Source organism: Platichthys flesus, chromosome 5 (genome assembly GCF_949316205.1).
Source record: "Platichthys flesus chromosome 5, fPlaFle2.1, whole genome shotgun sequence".
In the NCBI taxonomy this organism is placed as follows: domain Eukaryota; kingdom Metazoa; phylum Chordata; class Actinopteri; order Pleuronectiformes; family Pleuronectidae; genus Platichthys; species Platichthys flesus.
Window position 1 is genome coordinate 10,212,526 of NC_084949.1, and position 21,671 is coordinate 10,234,196.

The following is a 21,671-nucleotide window of genomic DNA, read 5'->3' on the forward strand; positions in this document are numbered from 1 at the left end:
TAACTTAGTGGTCAGGAGTGTGGCACTGTTGAAATTCATCTTGGTGTAAAACTCTGTCCTCCGTAAATCAACAAAAGCTTTGTAAAAATTCAAGCTATCGTTAAAACACTTGTAATGTTATATCTAAGAGCAACACAACATCATTCGGGTTTATTGTTTTTTAATAAATTACTTCAGACATCAACACAATTAAATGCTGTCATGGTCTAAAATTTAGAGCAATAGATATCAAAACTGAACAATTTACTGAATTTCACTAGATGCAGAATCAGCCCCAAGACAACAGTATCAGATGATGTAAGAGCAGGACGACGTCTCGCAGCACGTCTGTCAGTGAACACTGGGTAGCTGGAGTGTGACGAAGCCAGTCAATCAATCAGAATGAGTTTGTTAGCGGTCAAAAAAACAGTGCAAGTGTAGTGTTTTATAATTCATATAACACGACAGGGATGTAGAACAGGAAGGCAGGGATGTAGAACAGGAAGGCAGAAAGAACATATGGGTTGGGAGGAAATGAAGGAGGAGACAGAGATGGATTCCGTCAGTCAATCAATGAAGTTCTGGTGGAAACTTTCGATGAAAGAAAAGAGGAAGTGCATCCTGTCCGTTAATGTTGAGGGTACTGGACTCCTACGACTAGGGAGGGCTGGATGGGTTGAGGGAGGGTTAAAAGAAAAGTCCTCTACAGGATGAAGGGCACGATGGGTGAGCGGAGGGGAGGGTAGTCGCGGAACTCCTTCAGGTAGCTGCGGTGCTTCCCCTTGGCCCAGACGGTCATTTGGATGAACCCCACCAAAAAGAAGAAGGCCACCGGCAGACACTGCGTCATGATGGTGAAGCCAAGCCAGGAGCCCAGCTGCAACAGGAGGAGGGGGCGTTAGACACAGACTGACCAGCAGAGGGCAGCAGCTGCAGCTATAACATGCTACTTTCAGTGGTGAGTCACAGAACACACAAATGTCCTGAGGATACAATTATAGAAATGGGACAATCATTTCCTAATAAATAAATCACATTACCTCATAGGTGTAGTTGGGGCAGGAGACCAGCAGGAAGATCCAGGTGAAGGGGTTCTTGGTTGGATAAGGAATCTTCCTGGCCTTAGATCCTGGATAAAGAAAGAAGGAAAAGGAACGTATTGTCAAAAAAAAATTCAAATCCATCCAATCAAGGTTAGAGTTTGGCCTGATATTGACAGTAAAACACTGTCCAATGATGCTACTCCCTGCTCGAGCTATGATTATATATGTTATAGAGAAATACTTAAAAAATGATGAAAAGGAATTTAAATATATTTGATACAAACAGATTTGATATGGATTATTAACCATAGCTTTACGATGTTTTGAATACACAATGTAAGAAATACAAAAATACCTGGTGGACGGAGGTTCCGGAGAGCGATGTGAATGGAAAAGTTGCCGATCTGACAGAACTGAGACAGAAAACATTCATAGACTCATTATTGATTTCATATTGCATCATGGTAGTATGGACAACAATATATAAACCTTTTTATAGTTAGGGCCTGAGTCTACAAGGCCCATTTCATACACCTGTGACGCCATCACTGTAGTGGCTTTTTGTCCTCAAATGTAAAGAGATAAAGAATCTTATGTCGGGAAAAGTATCAAAATCCAGACTACAGTGTCCATGAGAGTATTGTGATGAGATTAATGGTACTTTGACAAGCAAAGAATTTCAAACAAAGGCTTCTCTCCTGTCGTTGTAAAAACCCTTCTCAATGCCTCTCAGCCCTATCCCAGCCCACCTCTATGTCAAAGCGACTATGCAAACCAACCTTTTTAATGCTGATAAAACTCATATTAAGCAGCAAACAAATAAATATAGAAAAATGTAATGACACAAGATGCATCACAGATTCTTACCAAAAATATGATGACTGCCAGTCTTATCTGTTGCTCCCCGTAGACTGCAACAAGACACAATAACATACTGTCAGTAATGGTCCAAAGGAGTTACAGTTAGACAATGCCACTGCATGTGTGATTGTTGTGTCTGCACGAGATGGGGCACGCACACTCACTGGGCGGCGTGTAGAGCGGGTGGTTGATGTAGTAGGCCATCCATGCCGCGAAGCCCCAGTAGTACGTACAGTTCTGAAATAGAAGACATGACAGGCGCGTTGTCACTGAGAGGTCCTTGCAGTGCCAGAGAGACACTTAGTCAAACCATAAACTGTTGATGATTCACTTTTCAAACAATCTACAGTACATAAACACGTGGAAATGTTCTGACCGGATAGTGTATCCCACCTTAAAGATGTTGCGTAACGGCATCGTCCCGTGAGAGAAGCGGTGGACAAACAGCGTCTCCAGAAGTCTCTTGACGTAGTGGAAGGAGTGACACATGCAGGCGAGACTGAGGGAAAAAAGAATAGACACTCGCGTGAGTCCTGCTGCAGTTATTAAAGAGAGGATGCTTCCTGCTATTGAGAACAAGGCACTGACAATCCCCTCCCATGCATTCAAAGCTCATATCGTGTCCTCTATTTAAAAATCAGCTGCCAACTCCTCCACTGCAAAGATACTTCACGACCCACCTCCACCCCAGCGCCCCTGACTTCATCAATGTCATGTGTTCCGTGCTGGGGAGCCATGAAGGCTCATGGGTAGGGAGGTGTACTGTCCCTCCCTCAGGTTCTCTATGTATGCATGTATATATCCCACCAGATACAACTTAATGCATTAATTATTGAAATCAATTTAATGTGCATGAAAGTGGTCCAGACTAAACAGAGTTTGCCTGTCCATATTAAAATGTGTCCTGAATGTGTCTCCTGTGACGGCTTGTGATCTCATCTCACTTCCCTGCTCTCTATGGGAACAAGCATGTTGGTCATGTGTTCATGTTGCTTTAACACAGACTGATAGCATGTGTGTGTGTGTGCTCAAGCGAGAGCGTGAGAGAGTGCAGGAGATTGAGCCGAGACGGCAGGATCTGAATTAATCAATGGGATGTACACAGATCTACTGCGAACAAAGATTTTACCCGTTTGAAAGAAAGTATCATTCATTAGGTAGGGGTCAGACGGATCGATGTACAGACACTGGGAAGCTCAAGACAATGTGTGATTCATTGTGTTGGAGACACTCACTGTACGACCCAATGTTTGCTGGTGGTAAAATCATATTTGGGCGCATAGATAAAAGGAACCCTGAAGTAGAACATCAGGTAGATGACCAGAGGACCAGCGTACTCCGTCAGAAAGACCTGAAAAAAGAAAGAAGGAAGGACAGGGTAACTCAGAGGTTAAGACTGTAGTGATTCATTCCATTTAGCCCCTTGTGAAATTATTTTATCTTGTCCTGTTGAGGTGTTAGAAAGCTACATTAAGAAAACCCTCTGCTGATTATGTCTCTCCCCTACATGGCACTCCTCTAAGAGTGAACTTCACTGCAGCAAGTTAACCTCAGGGTCAGGAGGAACCCTCTGCCCCCATCTCCAGTTTTTCCCAGTGGGATATCTCAGTATAGCTCTGCTTGATCCCACTCGCACTCTGCTGCGGGTGAGTTTGTCCGGACTGTTGGACCTGGTCTGATTACGTTGGCGCGGCTTGCTTCCCAGTGTTTGGATGTACTCAGTGTGGTACCCACTGTGACCCAGCTGATCTGAGCTCCCAGGTCTCGGAAGTAGAAGGTTGCCGTGGTTCCCACAGGAAGGTGCTGCAGAACATCCTCGTCCTTCAGAGACTTCCCCTCTGGAAAACACACACGTTCACTCTATTGAGATCTACATTAAATCATGTGTTCATTTTGATCAGTTGACAAACTGTCACACTGTTGACTTACTGGCGTCGAGGCGGATGGACTGTCTGGCTGGGTACCACTGAGGATCTGAAAACAGACACATAACAAAGACACAGGACAGAGGGTCAGTGTTTCTATGTATTGGTTTTTCACACTTGCACTGTTTCCATAAATCTGATTTATGAGGCTTTGGTTGTTTGCACAGAGACGTCACTCACGGCTCTTGTGGAACATAGACTTGATCTCCCCAATAGTGGCATTTGGCTCGACCTGCAAATAACAACACAATAAATAAGTGGCGAGACATGCACAAGTACCGTGAACACGCACAGACACACACTCACACAAAGGAACAGATAATAATCCTGTTTTCCATTTATGATGGTGATAAGTGGTAAATTTAGCCCTGGCTGTGCCCACATATCCCATGGACGTGGGCTATTTAACAGCTGGTATTAGGGTTTCAGAGAACCTCAGCGCGTGGACACACACACACACGCTCACACTGCTAGGGTCATTTTTTGGAGCATTACATATCTTGCATTCATTTCCTGGAAATCACTATGCTAAACATAAGCTAAACCACTGAACTAAAAATGAACCATTCCCCAGTTATCTGATTTTAATTCTGATTTGTACCCAAAGGTAGCCTATGACATACTCTCTCACACACACACACACACACACATACATACATATGCACAGCCAAAGTACACAACCTTCTCCGAGGCTAACTACCCAAAATATAAACACTGTGACAACAAAACAGAAACATGAAGAGCACCCAAATGTCTTTATCTGACCAATTCGTACATTTTTTTATATCAATGCTGACTAGTATTGTCGATATCAATGGTTAATACACTTTCAGTACTGTACTGATTTATGAGTTATATTTGCATGTACACACTGGACTTTTCTAACCAGCATTGCAGCTGCTCTATAATTAAAGACAGACTAAGCAAAAACTCCAAAGCAAGATTTTCAAATATCTTTTCATTTCATTCAGGTACAAAAATTAACTTACAAAAGGGCAGGGAGATCATTACTTCCTTCACCATGTTCTAACGGTCAACCGATTACTAAATAAAAACACCATCTGCACCTGACCACGTTTTAACAGCTCTGGCACCAGCATCCAGTTTCTCTGAGGTCGTTGAGGTTTACGACTTCAGTGGCAGGTTTCTCCAAACATTCCGGCAGTAAATATGTTTTTCAGATGGCCTCCACCAGGATGTTAGTGTGAAACCTCTACCTGAATATAATATTCAATATATATAAATATATCATACACACACCAAAATGCACAATTGCACATATACTCTCTTTTAACTCTCCTGACAGAACAAGAACTTATAAAATCATTAACATTCATTTACATTCTATCCTTATTTTCCAATTTATCTCCTTAAGCATTTCTGTTACAGTGATTTTCCTGTATGATCCATCAGCTGCTGAAGTAATGTCACACTGTGCATGACCTGGCTTCTGTTCACGTCCTCCTGAAGACCACGTGCCATTTTAAGCAGCATTACATCACTGAGAAACCACCTCTCTGTGACTCCCCCACCCCCCAAAATAAAGGTCCAGACCTATCTCTGTCCTAACTGTGAACTGCCACTCCAAAAGGTGTTAATAGTGTACGTGCCTTCACCATGAAAACTCTGCTAAGCCGACAACCTGGTATAATCCAGTAAGGATAGCAACTTGTACTTTTGGGTATTGTGCAGCAGCCCTGATAACACCACTCTAAACTAAGGCTAATGCAATTCTATACAGCAGCGAACCTCACACCAACAACACATTAAACCAGGGGTTTTCAAACGGGGGTCCACGGCTGCATTGCAGGGGGTTCTCGAAATTCGTTCTGATTTTTCAATACATTTCTAGATTACTCTTGAATATCGTGAAAAGTATCTAAAATAAGAAAAATATGTCTAAAATAATATAAAGGTGATGAGGGGAACCTTGAAACCGGCTTTGGCCTAGAAACCGCCTGTAGTTTTCCCCTGTATATGCGTGTTAAAGGTGGATGTAGAAGAGTGGTTGAGCTAGGTAGAAAAACTCTCAGGAGGTCTTGGAGATGTAGTTTGTATGATGGGAATTTTTATTTTCCAAAAAAGAAGGCCCCAAAGGGCAGAATTAATAATGAAAATATTAAATAAAACGAGACTGAAAAACAAATAATTTGTAATAAGAAAAATAAATTGGCATAATAGCCAAAACAATTAATTGCAATAACAGTCAACTTTACCACGTTCGCTGGTTGAGAAACAATTTCTTAGGAGAGCTCGAAGACTTACATCTATCCAGTAGCAGTTCTCCCATCAGAATGACGGCACAAACCATGATTGTTATTGATCACCGTTTCTTTAACGTTCCCTCAACATGTCAGCTACACATCTGTACATTTAAGTCATGAATGTTATATATTGATGTACAGATGGTTCTGAGATGCAGTACAACTACAAACTGCATTTTAATTATGTTTTCAATTCTTAAGCACTGAAAATCTACTGTTTTTGTAGTTTTTTCTAGATTTTTAAATATATATATAGATTTGTTTGAGGTTTTTAAGTAGATATATCTAGATTTGTTTGAGGTTTTTAAATAAAACCAGCATGATAAACTAAATGTTAAAACTTACTTCTATCCACATGCACGCAAACACAAACGTAAGCGTGCGTACGTAAGCACATCAGTGGGCCGCGGATTACTTCTAGTCAAAATGGTGGTCTCTGGGACAAAACCAGTTGAAAACCCCTGCACTAAACAACTGTTACTGCTGCAGCACTGAATAACTCAATAAATTGGACTGAAACAAAAATAACAGAGTGATTGATGAGAATTAAACACTTTGAAAATACCTGATTAAACATTAGGCTTAAACCGCCTCTGAAAATAAATGTGTCAGATACAACAGTGATACCCTTTAGTCCCTTTATACTCAAGTGCAATACTTCACTTCAATAACTGCCCAGCAGTCTGCTGAAATTCAATCAAGCCACACCAAATTGCACACACACGCAGATATCAGTCTTCCAGCTATACGCCTAATATTCTTTCCCATAAAGATCCATCAATTACTATTACTACTACTATTCAACATATGAAAATGTTGCAAACCACACATTAAAGAAAGGGAATATTCCGGGATTTTGTTTTGAAAAACATATCCTCATTGGTGGAAGTTAATATCACCACACTTGATTTTCAACCACCACAACTACAGTATATGCTCTACGAACGAAAATGGAAAGAAATTAAAAGTATTTACTGACAACTGTGTCCAGCCGGAGAAGTTGTACCCCCTGCAAACCATCTAAAAACGTGTTGACGTTAAACAATCTCTAGTTTTGACTTGGCTCCGTGTTAAGTCACAAAAAACCCACTCTCGCCAGTATATCTATCTTCTCAATTTTTTTTTTAGGACAAAGATAAATATAATAATGCAATATAAAGTCAGACTTTTGTTTCAGTTAAACCAAACAAGAAATGGACTATATGCTCAAATTGACAGAAGATTTAGTATGACAAACATGTGCAGAGACCGTCAACCAACAACAAAGTCACTAATCAGTCGGTTGATAACCAATCTTCTCCAAGTTACATATTACAGCAGATGCAATTTATTCCAGACACGTGGCTACTTTTCAAAAGCAGGAATCTTTCCAGTTCCTATGTTTCTGGTTGGTTTCTGGTTGATAATAAATGAGGAGATTCCTTCACAGCTCCTTTCTACAGATTTCTGCATTACATCTTGTTTAAACCACAGATTGCAGTCCAGGGTTCGAACACCTGGAGCAGACTAAACCAGCAGCTGAAGCCCACAGCGGGAGAAGCAGAACAACAGGCACCACGGTGACTGAACATATGAGAAGACACTAAGGTGAATAGGATTTTCTGTAAATACTGCATATATAAAAGATAAAAAAAATGTCTAGTCCTACTGTCTATACTGCTGTCATAGATCAGTGTTAGAATATGTATGACACCTTCAACAGTTGAAATTATCTCATGTTGCTCATCTAGAACGAGATCATTCATGATACAATACATCAAATCCTTTAATATCATGAATTATACGTAGAACAATCTTTTTTTCTGAAGGATATATGTTGGTGTCACACACACACACACACACACCACCTGCAGCTGTGAGGCCATAGGTTGAGGCTAGTGTCTAGTATGATGTCTACATGGAGTCGAAGTGCCAACACAGTGACAGTGAGGTATTAACCTTTACAAATACATCACTTGTTGCAGGGCTGACACATTAGTGTGGACGCTCGAACAGTTGTTTGTGATATTTTGTCCTGTGCGCGTCTGTCCACTGCCTCGCCCAGAGAACTGCACCCAGCAGTGTTGAGTGGAATGGTCTCATACTCTCCCAGGACAACGCACCCGCTGAAAGCGATGACTACAGCCCCTCTATGGTATAGAAAACGCCTGACTCTTATAAACACACACACACACACACAGACGTTTTACAGTAGTGTAGGACCAGCATGTTTCACCTGTTCTGTTCAGTGAAACACAGGCACACACAAGCTGTTACTAAAAAGTCTTCTGGCACAAAGGATGTTAGTCCAGTTGTATTAAGATTAGATTTGTCACACATAAAAGAAAAAAAAAAATGATATGTTCTTACCTTGTCCAGGAAGCAGAGCTTGTCCTTGGTCCTGGCGTCCAGTATCTCCACCTCAAAGAAAACAACAGCCTTTTTAGTTTTTTTGGCAGGTTTGCGTTTGGCCGGGGCTTGAGCCGGCAGCGGGGCCACCGCTACTATCGGCCCATTAGTTGTCTTTTTGCCACTGGTGGCTTCTAGTGCTAGGGCATCCATGTCCTCAATCCTCCTCCTGCACCTTAGTTTATTCCCTTCTTCCCCTCACTCTTCCCCCTCAGTTCTGTTTCCACTTGCCTCCTCTCTGCTGTCTATCACAGATCCACGTCGAGGCTGAGAGGAGAGGCACAGCACTCAGCTGTGGAAATAAATCTGCACCCCATCCCCTCCCTCTTCTTTCTCCTCTGTCATTCTCTCACTCTCCCTCCCTCTTTCATTCCTTCTCTTCTGGCGTGCTGCTTTATTTAACTACCAATTCCCCCCCCCCCCCCCCCCCCCCAAAGTGCAGACATATACCACATATGTGTGTGTGCACAGTTGCAAACATAGGAATTCCCAGTATCCCCCTGGCAAAGCGTCCACAATAGACCAGTGCACATATAATTGTGTGAAGGAAACTTCTCGAGCCAAGAGCAGCAGCTTCATGTCAGAGCAGCACCAGACTTGGTTTTGAAACACAACCCCTCCCCTAAAAAAAGACAACTGACGACCTCAGATACCTCTTAACTCCTGGCTAAGTGGGAAGATGGTGGAGAGTTATTATGACAGAGAGCAGCCCCTCTTTCCTAGTATGACCCCCTGTCTTGGTCTTCCAGCATAACATAAAGGTCTACTGTTAACTCTGCACAAGCAGCCGCCGCCCATCTAGACCTATGTAGTTATGTCATGGGCCCAATGTTGATCACACTATACCATCACTCAATCTTTGTGTTATAAGAGCACCTGTTCTGAGACACCTGAGCGACCAAGCACGTGCACGCACAGGGGGTTGCTCTATCCTGCCACAGAGGGATGATAAACACTCCAGACTCGGAGGGATTAACTCAGGAAATTCCCCTTTGGCAAAGTCACAAGTGTCAAAGCTTTAGGCTTAACCTCAGCTTGGCCCTTGAGTTTAGGCTTCACATTTCTTCATGCACCTTAACGGATGAATCTACAGACCTGAAAGTTTTTCACATAGACGCAATATTCTAATATTAACCAGATCAAGGCTGAACATGACACTGACATGTAAACAGCATTTTCTGATTACCTTAACCTGAATAAGGTCATACTCAGAATGATCTTATAAGACTTGTGGAGTTTTCTGACCTTAGATTCATTTTGTAGATATGTATACATCTTAATCCCATTTGAGTTTTTCGCGTAATTTAGCAACATCAATTAACAACAGTTAACAACTGCTTGACATCACATTTCATGGGTGTACACAACATAAATTAAATAAAAAAGGGATTTTAGCTTTTTCACAATTTGACAGAAAACATGTAAAATGGTATACAGTAGATTCAAACATTATACTATTTAAGGTTGGGGTATAGTGGATGTAATGGCACCAGTCATAATCGGGTTATGCTCTGTAAAATGTTAATGGGAATATCAATGGAATATTTTATTAGCAACTCTTGAAAATGCCATAATCAAAATAATGTCAAATTCCGGATAAGACTTAAAGTCAGAAAATTGGGGTCCATATAAACGTAGTCATTGAACCTGGACAGAAAACTGCCACAAATTTGGATGTTTCTCTGTAAGCGTCAAAATCCCAGAGAGTAAAAGTAAACGATAAAAAAGTTCTAGAGATTCATCTTTGTGGCCTATAATGCACAACAAAATTGGTCGCTATTATTTTGATTTTTTTTGTCCTTTCAGAAGGGATTTTATATCCTGCATGCAGTGATGCCTTAAGTGAGCAAGAAACCCAACACTGCTCTTGTGACTTCAGGGAAATAACCCCATCTCACTTTCCTGTATGCCAGGCATACCTACTGCCACTGTTCCTCCCCCTTCTCATCTATATAAAGCCTTTGCTTGGCAGTGACAGTCTTTCACCGTAATGGACACATGGGTCAGAGGGAATCTGGGAGAAGTAAACTTTGAATACGACGCTGGACGACTTCTTTTCCATTAATTCTGCACATCTCAAGGTAGGAGGGCATTCTTGAATCTAACAATTTTTGCGTTCAATAAGATTAACAACCTGTCCATGTTGCACACATACTGTATATTGTACTGTAGTGAGGAAGTCAGTGTGAGAGCAGATCGCTGTTGAGCTGATTCAGCTCTCTGGTGCTATCTGGTGTAAATGCAATGAAACAAAGAATAAACTGGTACAGTGACCAAATGAAAAACACTTGCCATTTGATTTTTGTTGCAAGACATTGTGAGGATGCAACTTAAGAATTATAATTTATTAAGTACTTTCAGTTCGACAATATATTTCTGTTTGGTGTGTTGTGCCCTGTACAAGGAAAGAAAAGACTAAAACCCAAAGCTGTGCTATAAAGTTTAAATTGATTTGATTCAAAAAAAATTAAAGAATGAAAAATTAACTCAATCAGAATCTGTTAAATCAAAGGTATTCTGCTGATAAGGTCACATCAGAAACCCATGAAACCAAAATGATATGTTTCTCAGAGCTTAATAAAGCGAGAGATATTGGCCCGTGAAGTTTGAAGTTTTTGATTGAACTCCGACTGTGGCTAGCCATATTAGATAAGACAATCCTTTATTAGTCCTACAATGGGGAAATTTGCCAATTTTGATTATTTCCCTTATTAGTATGCTGTATAGTATTGGTATAACAGTATGCAATCCTCAATATAAAAAAGAAACTACAGTTTGGGTAATAGTAACCGATTAAGTTGTATTCTAAAAAAAAAAAAATTTCTCCAAAGTTAGTTTATAGTGTCTATAAAGTCTTCCGGAAAGTTGTTTTTTTGAGTTGTTGCTGAGACATTATGAGTTATCTGATTTGGTGTCACATTTGTGATTCCTTCCAATGCTGTTAAACAACTAATGCAAAGTCTGTTCATAATAATTCAGTTTTACAGGCAACATATGTAAAAAAACCTTTTCACTCACACAGCTGCATGGTATTTTGTAACCCTGTTTAACGAGCTGTGTTATAGCCGTAAAACTTTGTACCATGGTCAGATATGTCAGATATGTATCTGTATTTTGATAACTGCCTCCAAAAGTTGCCTGACATTGTGGAGACACACATTTCAGTTTGACACTGTCTCAAATAATGTAGGTACATCATAGACCTGAATATCACACAGTAGCCTCATAGAAGAGTCTAAACTGTGCAGATGAGTCGTTTTGAAATGCAACTTAGGTCATTGCCACGGCTTTAGGAAGTGATAACTGAGGATGGCTGTGAAAAGGTCAGTCGAGCAGAGGGCAAGTGTTGCAGGAGCGGCCTGAGGTTGTGACCTGTACAAGGACTGAATGATAAGTGGAACGTAGAGTGAGAAAAACAAGTAAGATTGTGATCAAACAAACTGATTTCTTTCGATTTATATACGTGTTATCAAATAAAGATATTTCTTATCTGAATTAAACAGTAGTTTTAATCAGTGTTGCTATTAAATGTATGAGAAAATGAATTCAGTGTATCTCAATGTTAAAATGTGGTTTTGTCCCTCATAGGTTACTGTTGAGAGAAAGAAGGGGAACCGGAGCAGCCACTGGTTTTCTCAGTTTCTGTCAGACTGCTTCAGATCCTGTCTGATGGGTTTTATTTGCTCAAGAAACTCCACTTGTTCACATGTACAAACACTTTAAGTTCTAGCAGTAGTACAATGGGTAAGTAGCAAAAGGGAAATACAGTTATTTTTCCTTTTTATCCCCTGAGGAGAGTATGGCAGAGTTTTAGTTCCACTTAAAGAGGTAAATATCTGAGATTTTGAGAATAAAGTTGTAATGTTACAGGAAAAATGTCGTAACATGAGATTCAAGTCATACTAATATGAGAATAATTTAAATTTAGGCTTTGGGTCATGTAAGATGGAGGTGATCAGTCTGATTAGTAATAGTTATACTTTAGAGTAGGTTTCACAATTAACACAATCCTTTGTCACATTGGAACCACATTATCATAAGTATCAGGACTTTGGACAGATTGTGAAGGAAAGTGAGTTTATTCTGAAAAAGAAATCCCACAGACAAGGAGGGAGTTGCTTCTTTTGTGGATATTTAGCAACTGACCAAACCGACGTCTTCTCAGTTATGACTTGATACTGGTAATATTACGAATCACTCTCGCAAGCCTTTTCTTAATATTGACCATGTTATAATAATAAAAAAAGCAACCCTAACCACGCGGTCTGATTTATCACGCTGAGATGTCGCACTCAATTGACTGTTCACCTGCATTATTGAGTAATAACAAGATAAGAAGCACAGTGATTCATTCCAGCCATAGGGGGCGGTAGAGCTGACAACCCACAGCTATTTATCTCACAGGCGTGGAGAGATCTTCTGAAATACACGACGAGGCTTTATCCCTCAGGCGCGCGGGTGCACATTAGCTCTCACCGTGACATTAGTTAACTCCTCACAGCTTATTATCGTGAACGACGGCCTCAGTAGGCCGGTGACATGCGGCAGCTCCGGTGGTGCAGCAGCGTGCGCTCCTTCCTGTGCGTGTTTACAGCGCCACAGCTCCGCTACGGCTCCGCTCGTGTTTACAAGCGAACCCCACACACTTCGAATCATGGAGACTGATCAAAGGCTGTCTCCACTGACGGTTTAGAGTTTCATTGACGCTACTCACCTCGTAGTGCTTCATCTTGGCAGCGCTCTGCAGCCCCTTCCTTAACTCCGCTGAGTGACAAGTGGACGTCCAATCACACGCGAAATATACGTCTGCTGAGGCCACGCCAGGCGGGTGACGCGCCTGTGCTGCAGCCAATCACAATAGGAGCGAAGCAGACGAACATGCCCAAACTGTCGACGCCGTAGCCAATGGGATTGATAACCCACGGGTATGCTGACGTCATAAGATTTCTGTGCGCTTACTTCAGATCTGACTGACGGAGGCGAACTGGAACTTCTCATCTGTGGCCGGTTTCTACCTTTAACTGTTTATACATATATATCAATCATAATAATAATCGTTTTCTTCTGTATCTCAGCTTCATGTATAGGCTACATATCAACATTATCTAAATAAAATAAAAAATTATGCACTGTTTGTCTTCTCATCTCACTCTACTCATACTATTTGAACTCTTTTCCAAGGGAAAATAGCTTTTTGCACATTTGTGTCACCTGCATATCACAATATGTTCTTATATTTATGTATAAATGTTGTTTTCTAATCGCGCATGCAATCATCAACCACACTGCACTTTATAACATTTCTATACAAACCACTAAAGAGAAACGTGTAAATAATGCACATAAACAGATTTTTTTTTTTATCATACTGCCTTTAATTTAATATTTGTGTTATCTTGTCTACCCCATGTACCTGCTGCTGTAACAACAACTTTATTTTATTTAATTTTTTAGGGCCCGAGCACTGACAGGAACTGACAGACAGTGAGGCCCTATTGACATTTTAAGGATTATTATTATATCATAAATTATTCTGACAAAAATTTGCAGAAAATAATTTGTATTTATTTTCTATTTCCTTTTCTCTTGAAAGTCATTTTAATTGAAATTCTTATTCTTATTAATAATATTAGTCATAATATATAGGAATTTTCAAAACACATTTACAAGTGCTTCACAATAGGAGGACATAAAGATTAGATTAAGATATGTTTATTTATACCAATCACATGCACAGACATGCACTACACACTCATGCAATGGTAGGTCAATTTAACCTCTGCATTTAACCCATCTGTGTGCAGGACACACAGAGCATTGAGCGACCATGTACGGCGCTCGGGGAGCAGATGTTGGGGGAGTAAGATGCCTTGCTCAGGGGCACTAGACAGGGTAGGGAGACTCTTGGATTTTTGGACAGATCAATCCAGGTTCGTCTTTTGTTGTCTCTCCGTGGAGTCGAACCCGAGACGAACCAAAGACCTTTTCTGCCCATAGTCCAAGTTTCTAAAATAAAGAGACTTTCTAGTAGAAGTAGCCTGTGTATATTTAAATAGTTAACTGATAATAAGCTATGAGAACAAAATAATGTAAAATGATAACCCTAAGTTTGTCAAAGTAAAGATTAAACAGCCCCTGCCAGGCTTTGAATTGCTTGCATTATTGAAGCAATAACCAACTTGTTCTAAATCTAAACAACAACACAAACCATACTTGTGATCATGTGTAATCATTCTTCATACTTTATCATATGTGATTTAGTTTACATGCTTAAAGATTTTTCAAGCATGGGTTTGTTGTTTATTAAGTTTAAGTGGTATATATATATACATATTATCCATACAGATTTGTAATTACATAAGGTGTTTTTATCAGGTATCAGGTTGCCATGTAAAAAACTCTTTCACTGTAATTTTTCTTTTGCTGAATGAATACTATGCCTATCAAATGAACAAACTAAATAAAAACAAATAAGATAAAGTTACCATGAATCCTATACTATACAATACTTTTTAAGTGCTGTAAAAGTACACTTTTTTGTTGCAGTGTTACAGTGTTATGTGTCACACTTCAATTTGATTGTGATGTTTGGTGTTGTCTGACTGGTCATACAAATTGGATCAGTCCACACACTATAACCTATCAAGCTGTTTTGTGTTCAAATGTCAGCAGACAACACGCTCCATTGATCAGAGCTCGCTGTTTCCTGCCAACAGCTTCTACCCACCAGTCTCTCATACAGACTTTGAAAACACCTCCAAATGGCGTGCTCCATTTATACTTAAGTGTGCATCCAAGTGAGGGGGAAGTGTGGCCCGATTTTGGATTATTTAGTTTGACCTTGATGTCCACAAAGTGCCACATGGTTCTGCCTTATATGTCCATGCTGTGCACCACACCAGCAGAGGGTATGCTGGGGGGATTTAGTGGCCTCAAATCTGGGTCACACCCAAGTACAACACAAGCTGCTGCCATCAGTCTGTCCACAGGTCCTCTGTGGTATGGTGCAGGGTTTAGCAGGATCTGTTTGCTTCTTTTCTTATTAAGTATTTAAGCAGGAGGCCAATGTAGAATTTGTCTTGATTTGTTTGTTGTAATTTGTATTGTAACTTGCCGACTGTCATCGAAGTCCAACAGTATATATTATTTTGCAATGAATGTCGGTTTGAACAGAACATTCCGCGCAGTACAATCAGCAATAAAGTGCTAAATGCTGTCTTCCAGACGATCCATGGCTGCATGCCCGTGTTGTGGGTGAAGGGGATATTTCCGACAGGGCGTGAAGGCAGCGTCGGGTGCCGAGCCCCACACAGTTCTGGCTGGTTATGGAAAACTCTGGAAGCTTCTGCGGGCTTATAAAGAAAGTGACCCGGGCTCGGTGGGCAGGCACATCCGACACAACTGATCTCCACCAGACGGATCCGCGGAACGCTCCATGTCGCATTGACTAAAGCAGCGCGTCGGTCACTATGGGCAAAGACTACTACGACATTTTGGGAATCGGCAAGGGAGCGTCGGAGGAGGACGTGAAGAAAGCGTACCGCAAACAGGCTCTGAAGTATCACCCCGACAAGAACAAGTCCCCGGGAGCCGAGGAGAAATTCAAAGAAATCGCCGAAGCCTACGACGTTTTGAGCGACCCGGACAAAAAGGACATCTACGATCGCTACGGGGAAGAAGGTATGATCCATCCATCTGTCACTTAAAGGTGGTTGTTAAACTAAACGTCCACACCTGACGGAGACAACCACAGCAGCAGTGATACGTGGGACCAGCACTAGGTGTCATGGCGCCCTCCTGCTCAGCTCAGGCCGCCAGTCCGGGCTTGCTGTTGTGCTGGTTGTTGAGACAGGAAAGTAAAAATCTCACTGGACTGGTTTCGACACGAAGTGAGAGCAGGAGAAGCGTGAGGCGTTCAGGTGCCTTCACTGTGACGTCACCATCGACTCACACCATGCAAATGCTTGTTATCTTTACTATCCTCACCTTTTTGTGACATGTGGCAACTCGTGTCTGTGTTTAAATAGATCTAGATGAATGGAGTTCGGCTAAATAGATAGAACTGTTTTAAGATGCATTTCACGAAGCCTTCCACTGACTCAAATTAGACGACACACCCCCATTTGACAAGCTTTCTGCTTTTGGACGTGTCAGTTCAGGAACTATATGAATTTCAGGACCAAAATAGTCAAATAGCATTGTGTTCGTAGCTTACGGATGAATGACATTATTTTGATAATTTCTCTTTTTGGTGGGGACCCCCTGACTTTCCTCAAGGACCCTCGGGGGTCTGCTGACCCTAGTTATAGAACCCCTACTGTATGATACTTGACACATGACTGGAAATGGGTATGGTGGTGGAGGTGTTACCAGGGCAACAGCTCCGGTATAAACATGGAACAGTTTCACATTGTTGTCATGTTCTGTCCCTATGTGGAAAGTGTGTTAAATTACATCAATACCTCATTCAATTGGAAATAATGAGGCCAATAGCTCAATAGCAAAATAAGCCTTTATAACTTTTGGTCACTTTGGTTTTGGTGGTGTTGTTGACACACAGGGAATTTTAGTTTTTTCCCCCGAACCTGGTAATCATACTTTTAAAGGAGAGTTTTGCTGCACTATTGCAATTCGTCAAATGTCTGCAGTAGCTTTTTTCTTCTATGAAATGTGGTTCTATCCTGGTTCATCGGGAAAGGAGAGAGGGATTTGTTGGTGTTGAATTTAGTGAACAACTTGCAGTGAACTCTCCTGTGTGTTGTTAGTTGTAACATATAAGATAACATAATGAGTATAACACTTTGAATTAAAATGGCATCTGCATGCAATCAGCAACAAATGAGTAAATGATATGTGAGCACAGTAAATGCATGTCTCCCTCATGAATGTCACTCCTCAGACTATACAAATAAAGCAACTTTCTAAAGTATCATACCACATTTGTACAGTTATATTAAATGATGGTTTCTCTCTTTCAGGTCTGAAAGGCGGAGGCCCGTCAGCTGGTGGTGGTGGTGGTAGTGGTCCTGGGACCTTCAGTTACAGCTTCCAGGGCGACCCTCATGCCATATTTGCAGAGTTCTTCGGTGGGCGTAACCCCTTTGAACAGTTCTTCGGGGCCCGCAATGGGGGCCAGGATGAAGGCATGGACACTGACGACCCCTTTGCCCGCTTTGGGATGGGTGGCAGTGGAATGGGTGGCAGTGGAATGGGCGGCAGTGGAATGGGCGGGTTCCCCCACTCCTTCAGCTCCGGTATGGGAGGAGTAGGTGGTCACAGTAGTGTTGTAAAGAAGCAGCAGGACCCCGCTGTGGTTCACGATCTGCGGGTGACCTTGGAAGAGGTTCTGTCAGGTTGCACAAAAAAGATGAAGATCTCTCGTAAACGACTCAACCCCGACGGGCGAACCTTAAGGAAAGAAGATAAAATCCTGGAGGTGCAGATAAAAAAGGGGTGGAAAGAAGGCACCAAAATTACGTTCCCTAAAGAGGGGGATGAGACTCCCAGAAACATTCCAGCAGACGTGGTCTTTGTGCTGAAGGACAAGCCCCATCCTGTGTTCAAACGTGATGGCTCTGACATCGTTTACACAGCCAAGATCTCACTCAGAGATGTAAGATTATATGTATACTTTTTTGAATTAATTTGTAAAGTTTTGCTTTAAAAGTTACCTCAGAATTGTAAGTGAAAATTCATGTTAGTTTCTATTTATGATCTTAATGATTTTCACTTTTATTTCCCCGTCCATCCCATCAGGCCTTGTGTGGCTGCACAGTCAATGCACCCACACTGGACAACAGAACGGTCACCGTGTCAACCACAGATGTTGTGCAGCCGGGGATGAAGCGGCGGGTGAGTGGCGAAGGACTGCCTTACCCCAAACGGCCCGATCGTCGAGGTGACCTGATAGTGGAGTACGAGGTCAAGTTCCCAGAGAGGCTCAGTCAGAGCGCCCGGGACACCATCGCTCAGGTCCTCCCACGCTCTTGAAGAAGACAAAAAAGACCTTCAGGACTCGGTCACACAAAGACGCCAACTATTTTTATATTATTGTTATGAATGATGGAGGTTAGATTTACACCAAATGATAAAGGGCAGACTCGTGAGGGAGACGCCTTCTGTGTTTTCACTGTCCAGCAAAGTTTTATTGCCATCATGGGAAGACGCAGCTGTACAGGATAAAATGTAAATATTTTTTTGGGTGTTTGGTTAATGAATAGATTATATTTGATGAAAAACAACTATTATAATGTTTCACATGTATGCATTATTATGTTGGAACTCTTGGTAATAAAGGTTCTTTCTGAGAATTTTCTTTTGTACGATATTGCAACATGAAGATTTGCACTTGATGAACTTATATACTTCAGAAGGGACTTTGTAAGTGCAAACTGCTGGAGAAAATATTTGTTCTCTGAGAAACCTTGTGTTAAAAAACATCTAGCAACATAGCTCACGCAACGCGTGATGAGAACTTGATCTCATAAGAAGTGGAGTTGTCTAACGTTTCCCCAGGAATATGCAAATGTTCCAGAATGAAATGTAAAGCATTATAATGTTGATGAGCCCCCTGCCCAACACTGTACATAATCTAATCATGCTTGGTGTAATGACACTATTTCACATTGACGTCTTGATGATTGATGATTAGTTATTGATTAGATGGGATTCTGTCTCTTCGATGCTAAAGTAAATGCATTACTACACCATATGATGTTGCATTCATACTGTGTCATGATGACAACATTTCAGTGTAATCATAAACAATTTCTCAGCCTATTTAAGTTTGATTTGTATTTATAGATAAGATATTTATAAGGAGCAGAGGTATCTTGCAAATGGCCTTTTTGAACCATGCATGATGTCATGCTGACTTCTTCCTGACATTATTATATGATGGAAATGATTTTTGAACAATGTTGACCCTGTTTTTATATTTACCTCAGCCAAGTGCAGGCAGGTAACATTAGACTCCGCTTTCTTTAAAAAAGATCTAAGTGTGAATGGAGCAGCAGCAGCATCGGGGTGAAGAAACACCAGAAATGGATGTAGAAGAATTTAGACTGGGCTGAAATGATGACGCATGAGGAAATAGGCAACACTCAGTACCTTTAATACCTGTAAAACGAGAGAAACTTGGACTCAATTTAAAGTTAATGTGACACTTTAGATAAAGTAAAAATGAAACTACACCAATTAGCTATAGGTTGTTTTTCTCTCTCTATTATTTGCTGAGATATCTAAAAAAATAAATGTTTGATTCATATTTTTGTTGACTTTGATCTTGACTTTTGACTGATAAGCTCATCTGCAGATTCCCTCCCAGATACTAATCTCACCAAGTTCGGTCAACAATGAAACATCCGTGTGTTATTTTGTACACCCACACACACACACACACATACAAACAGACTGTGGTGAGAGTAGGACAATACCTTGCTTGTGTGGCTATGCTGGCCCACAGTGCAGGATAATGAAGGACTCTTGGAAGTGACCTTGATTCAACCTGATTCAAAGAAAAGAGGTCTGTTCTTCATCTGTGGTTTGGGGGTTAGTTCAATAACCAAGATGAAAATTCGCAACATCACATTTTTAAAGAGATAGTTCACCCAAAAATGAAAATTCACTATGATGTGGACTGAAGTGTTTCAGTCCACAAAAAACTTTTGGACTTTCAGGGTTAACAGTGTTGTAGCCAAATCCAATATGATCATATGAAGTAAATAGTGACAGATTCTTCAAACATAAAAAAAAAAACATAAAATGACTACATACTGCTCGTGTGGTGTTTCAAGTATCTGTAAGCCCCGCCATCGACTTCAACTGGAAACGAGGTCATTTAGGCTAAAATCATGGTGTAAATATTGCCGTTTCGAGTAGACACTTGCAGACACTTGGATGAAACCACACGAGCGGTATGGAGGCATTTTATCTTCTTTTTTTTCTGAATTTTAATTTTTGTGTGAATTTCCATTCATATTTTATCTACTGTTTCCCTTTTATTCCTCTTTGAAGGTACAAATATTACTCATGTCAAATCTTTTACCATCGGATACAGATAAGTTTCATACTCTGCCTCAGTTCACTTCTATCTAGATATAATTGTCACAAAAGTGCACATCTGAATTTTTTTTCAATACACATATTTGCCTCCTTGCTAAGAGCTAGCTTAGGGTGTCAACGCCAAAGTCCACCCGCAGCACATGATGGTCGGAAAAAAAAAAGTTGGAAAAATGACATCAAACTGGACTAAACGGGAAGTGGTCTACAACATTTAACAGCCAGTCTTAAGATCCTTCCTCAGGCAGCTTAACTACCATTCACACTGTGACCCATGTGACCCAATCGACTCATATGTTGCAAACAACTCCACAAGAGGTTAAAATACCTGGGTGTCTCTACAGGCTAGAACGCTAGATTGAAGTGGAACTTCTTCAACAAGTCAAGTGGTGAGTGATAAGTGCTGCTCGCCACAGTGATTTTAATTCAGTCCCATAGGAGAAAAAGTTTGTATCTGACTGGTAAGGTGGTGTTTAAGCCTATAACCAGTGGTACAGGATGAAAGTAGATTGTAATTTTATTGAATATTGAGCTCAAACTTAAATTTTTTCCATGAAAAAAATGTCAATAAGAATAACAGTTTTTTCCTGAAGTGTAGTTTGACTGGTGAGCTTGCTTTATGAGACAGCCCTTGGGTTGTCCTCTGACACCCATGACACAGTCAGCAGACGGTTTGTTGAGTCTGATGCCCTGCAGCCTCATGTACTAAGTGAGCAGAGGCACACAGAGCCAGCTGCAACAACCGGAAATATATAGATAAATGCCAAAGATTTATTACTCTGTCCCAGTCCGAAGCTGGTTCTTCAGAGCAGAGCGAATGAGAGGAGAGAGATAAAGAGAGAGAGAGAGAGAGAGAGAGAGAGAGAGAGAGAGAGAAGGCCAGAAAAACATTGCAAATACTGAATGTTGTCTGTGTAAAAAAAAAAAAAGGTTCTTAACAGGCATGGTAAAACAGAATCAGGCCCCTTTGCTGATCACAATAGCTGAGGACGACTGATGGGCTGCAACTCTTTCCAGCACAGCCACATCTTTGTGATTTTCCCGATCTCTGAGGCGCTCCTGTTTTATGGCACGGAATCAGATGACAAATTCGAAGCAGGCTGCTTCAATTTACTGATACTGCTGGACTGAATTAAACTTTTTACTCTGTT

At 41.0% G+C, this 21,671-nt stretch overlaps 2 protein-coding genes across 5 annotated transcripts; one reads left to right on the forward strand and one right to left on the reverse strand.

Moving 5' to 3' along the window:
- Positions 1-143: 143 nt before the first annotated feature.
- Positions 144-13,258, reverse strand: tecrb (trans-2,3-enoyl-CoA reductase b). 4 transcript variants are annotated; one of them, XM_062387545.1, is made up of 12 exons: positions 13,175-13,258; positions 8,422-8,472; positions 3,989-4,040; positions 3,813-3,857; positions 3,618-3,721; positions 3,119-3,234; positions 2,277-2,382; positions 2,048-2,120; positions 1,890-1,933; positions 1,378-1,435; positions 1,020-1,108; positions 144-856 (listed from the first exon to the last, which is right to left on the reverse strand). In XM_062387545.1, the coding sequence occupies exons 1-12, from the start codon at positions 13,187-13,189 to the stop codon at positions 683-685; spliced, it is 927 nt and encodes a 308-aa protein (XP_062243529.1). In that variant the 5' UTR covers positions 13,190-13,258; the 3' UTR covers positions 144-682. The 4 variants fall into 4 exon arrangements, with proteins under 4 accessions (XP_062243529.1, XP_062243528.1, XP_062243527.1 ...); XM_062387544.1 differs by having other exon boundaries at positions 2,042-2,120; XM_062387543.1 differs by lacking the exon at positions 13,175-13,258 and having other exon boundaries at positions 8,422-8,750.
- Positions 13,259-15,556: 2,298 nt separating this feature from the next.
- Positions 15,557-18,770, forward strand: dnajb1b (DnaJ heat shock protein family (Hsp40) member B1b). The gene is made up of 3 exons (XM_062388069.1): positions 15,557-16,140; positions 17,439-18,073; positions 18,217-18,770. Exons 1-3 carry the CDS (start codon positions 15,930-15,932, stop codon positions 18,448-18,450), a joined length of 1,080 nt encoding a protein of 359 aa, XP_062244053.1. The 5' UTR covers positions 15,557-15,929; the 3' UTR covers positions 18,451-18,770.
- The last annotated feature ends 2,901 nt before the right edge of the window (positions 18,771-21,671 follow it).

Excerpts from the sequence above, each read along its gene's own strand:
- tecrb (XM_062387542.1), bottom strand. The coding sequence starts at position 8,613 with ATGGATGCCCTAGCACTAGAAGCCACCAGTGGCAAAAAGACAACTAAT. Across the intron at positions 3,722-3,812 it reads GTCCATCCGCCTCGACGCCA|AGGGGAAGTCTCTGAAGGAC; the intron begins GTAAGTCAACAG and ends TGTGTTTTCCAG. Across the intron at positions 2,121-2,276 it reads CGTTACGCAACATCTTTAAG|AACTGTACGTACTACTGGGG; the intron begins GTGGGATACACT and ends CTTCTATTTCAG.
- dnajb1b (XM_062388069.1), top strand. The coding sequence starts at position 15,930 with ATGGGCAAAGACTACTACGACATTTTGGGAATCGGCAAGGGAGCGTCG. Across the intron at positions 16,141-17,438 it reads CGATCGCTACGGGGAAGAAG|GTCTGAAAGGCGGAGGCCCG; the intron begins GTATGATCCATC and ends TCTCTCTTTCAG. Across the intron at positions 18,074-18,216 it reads CCAAGATCTCACTCAGAGAT|GCCTTGTGTGGCTGCACAGT; the intron begins GTAAGATTATAT and ends CCATCCCATCAG.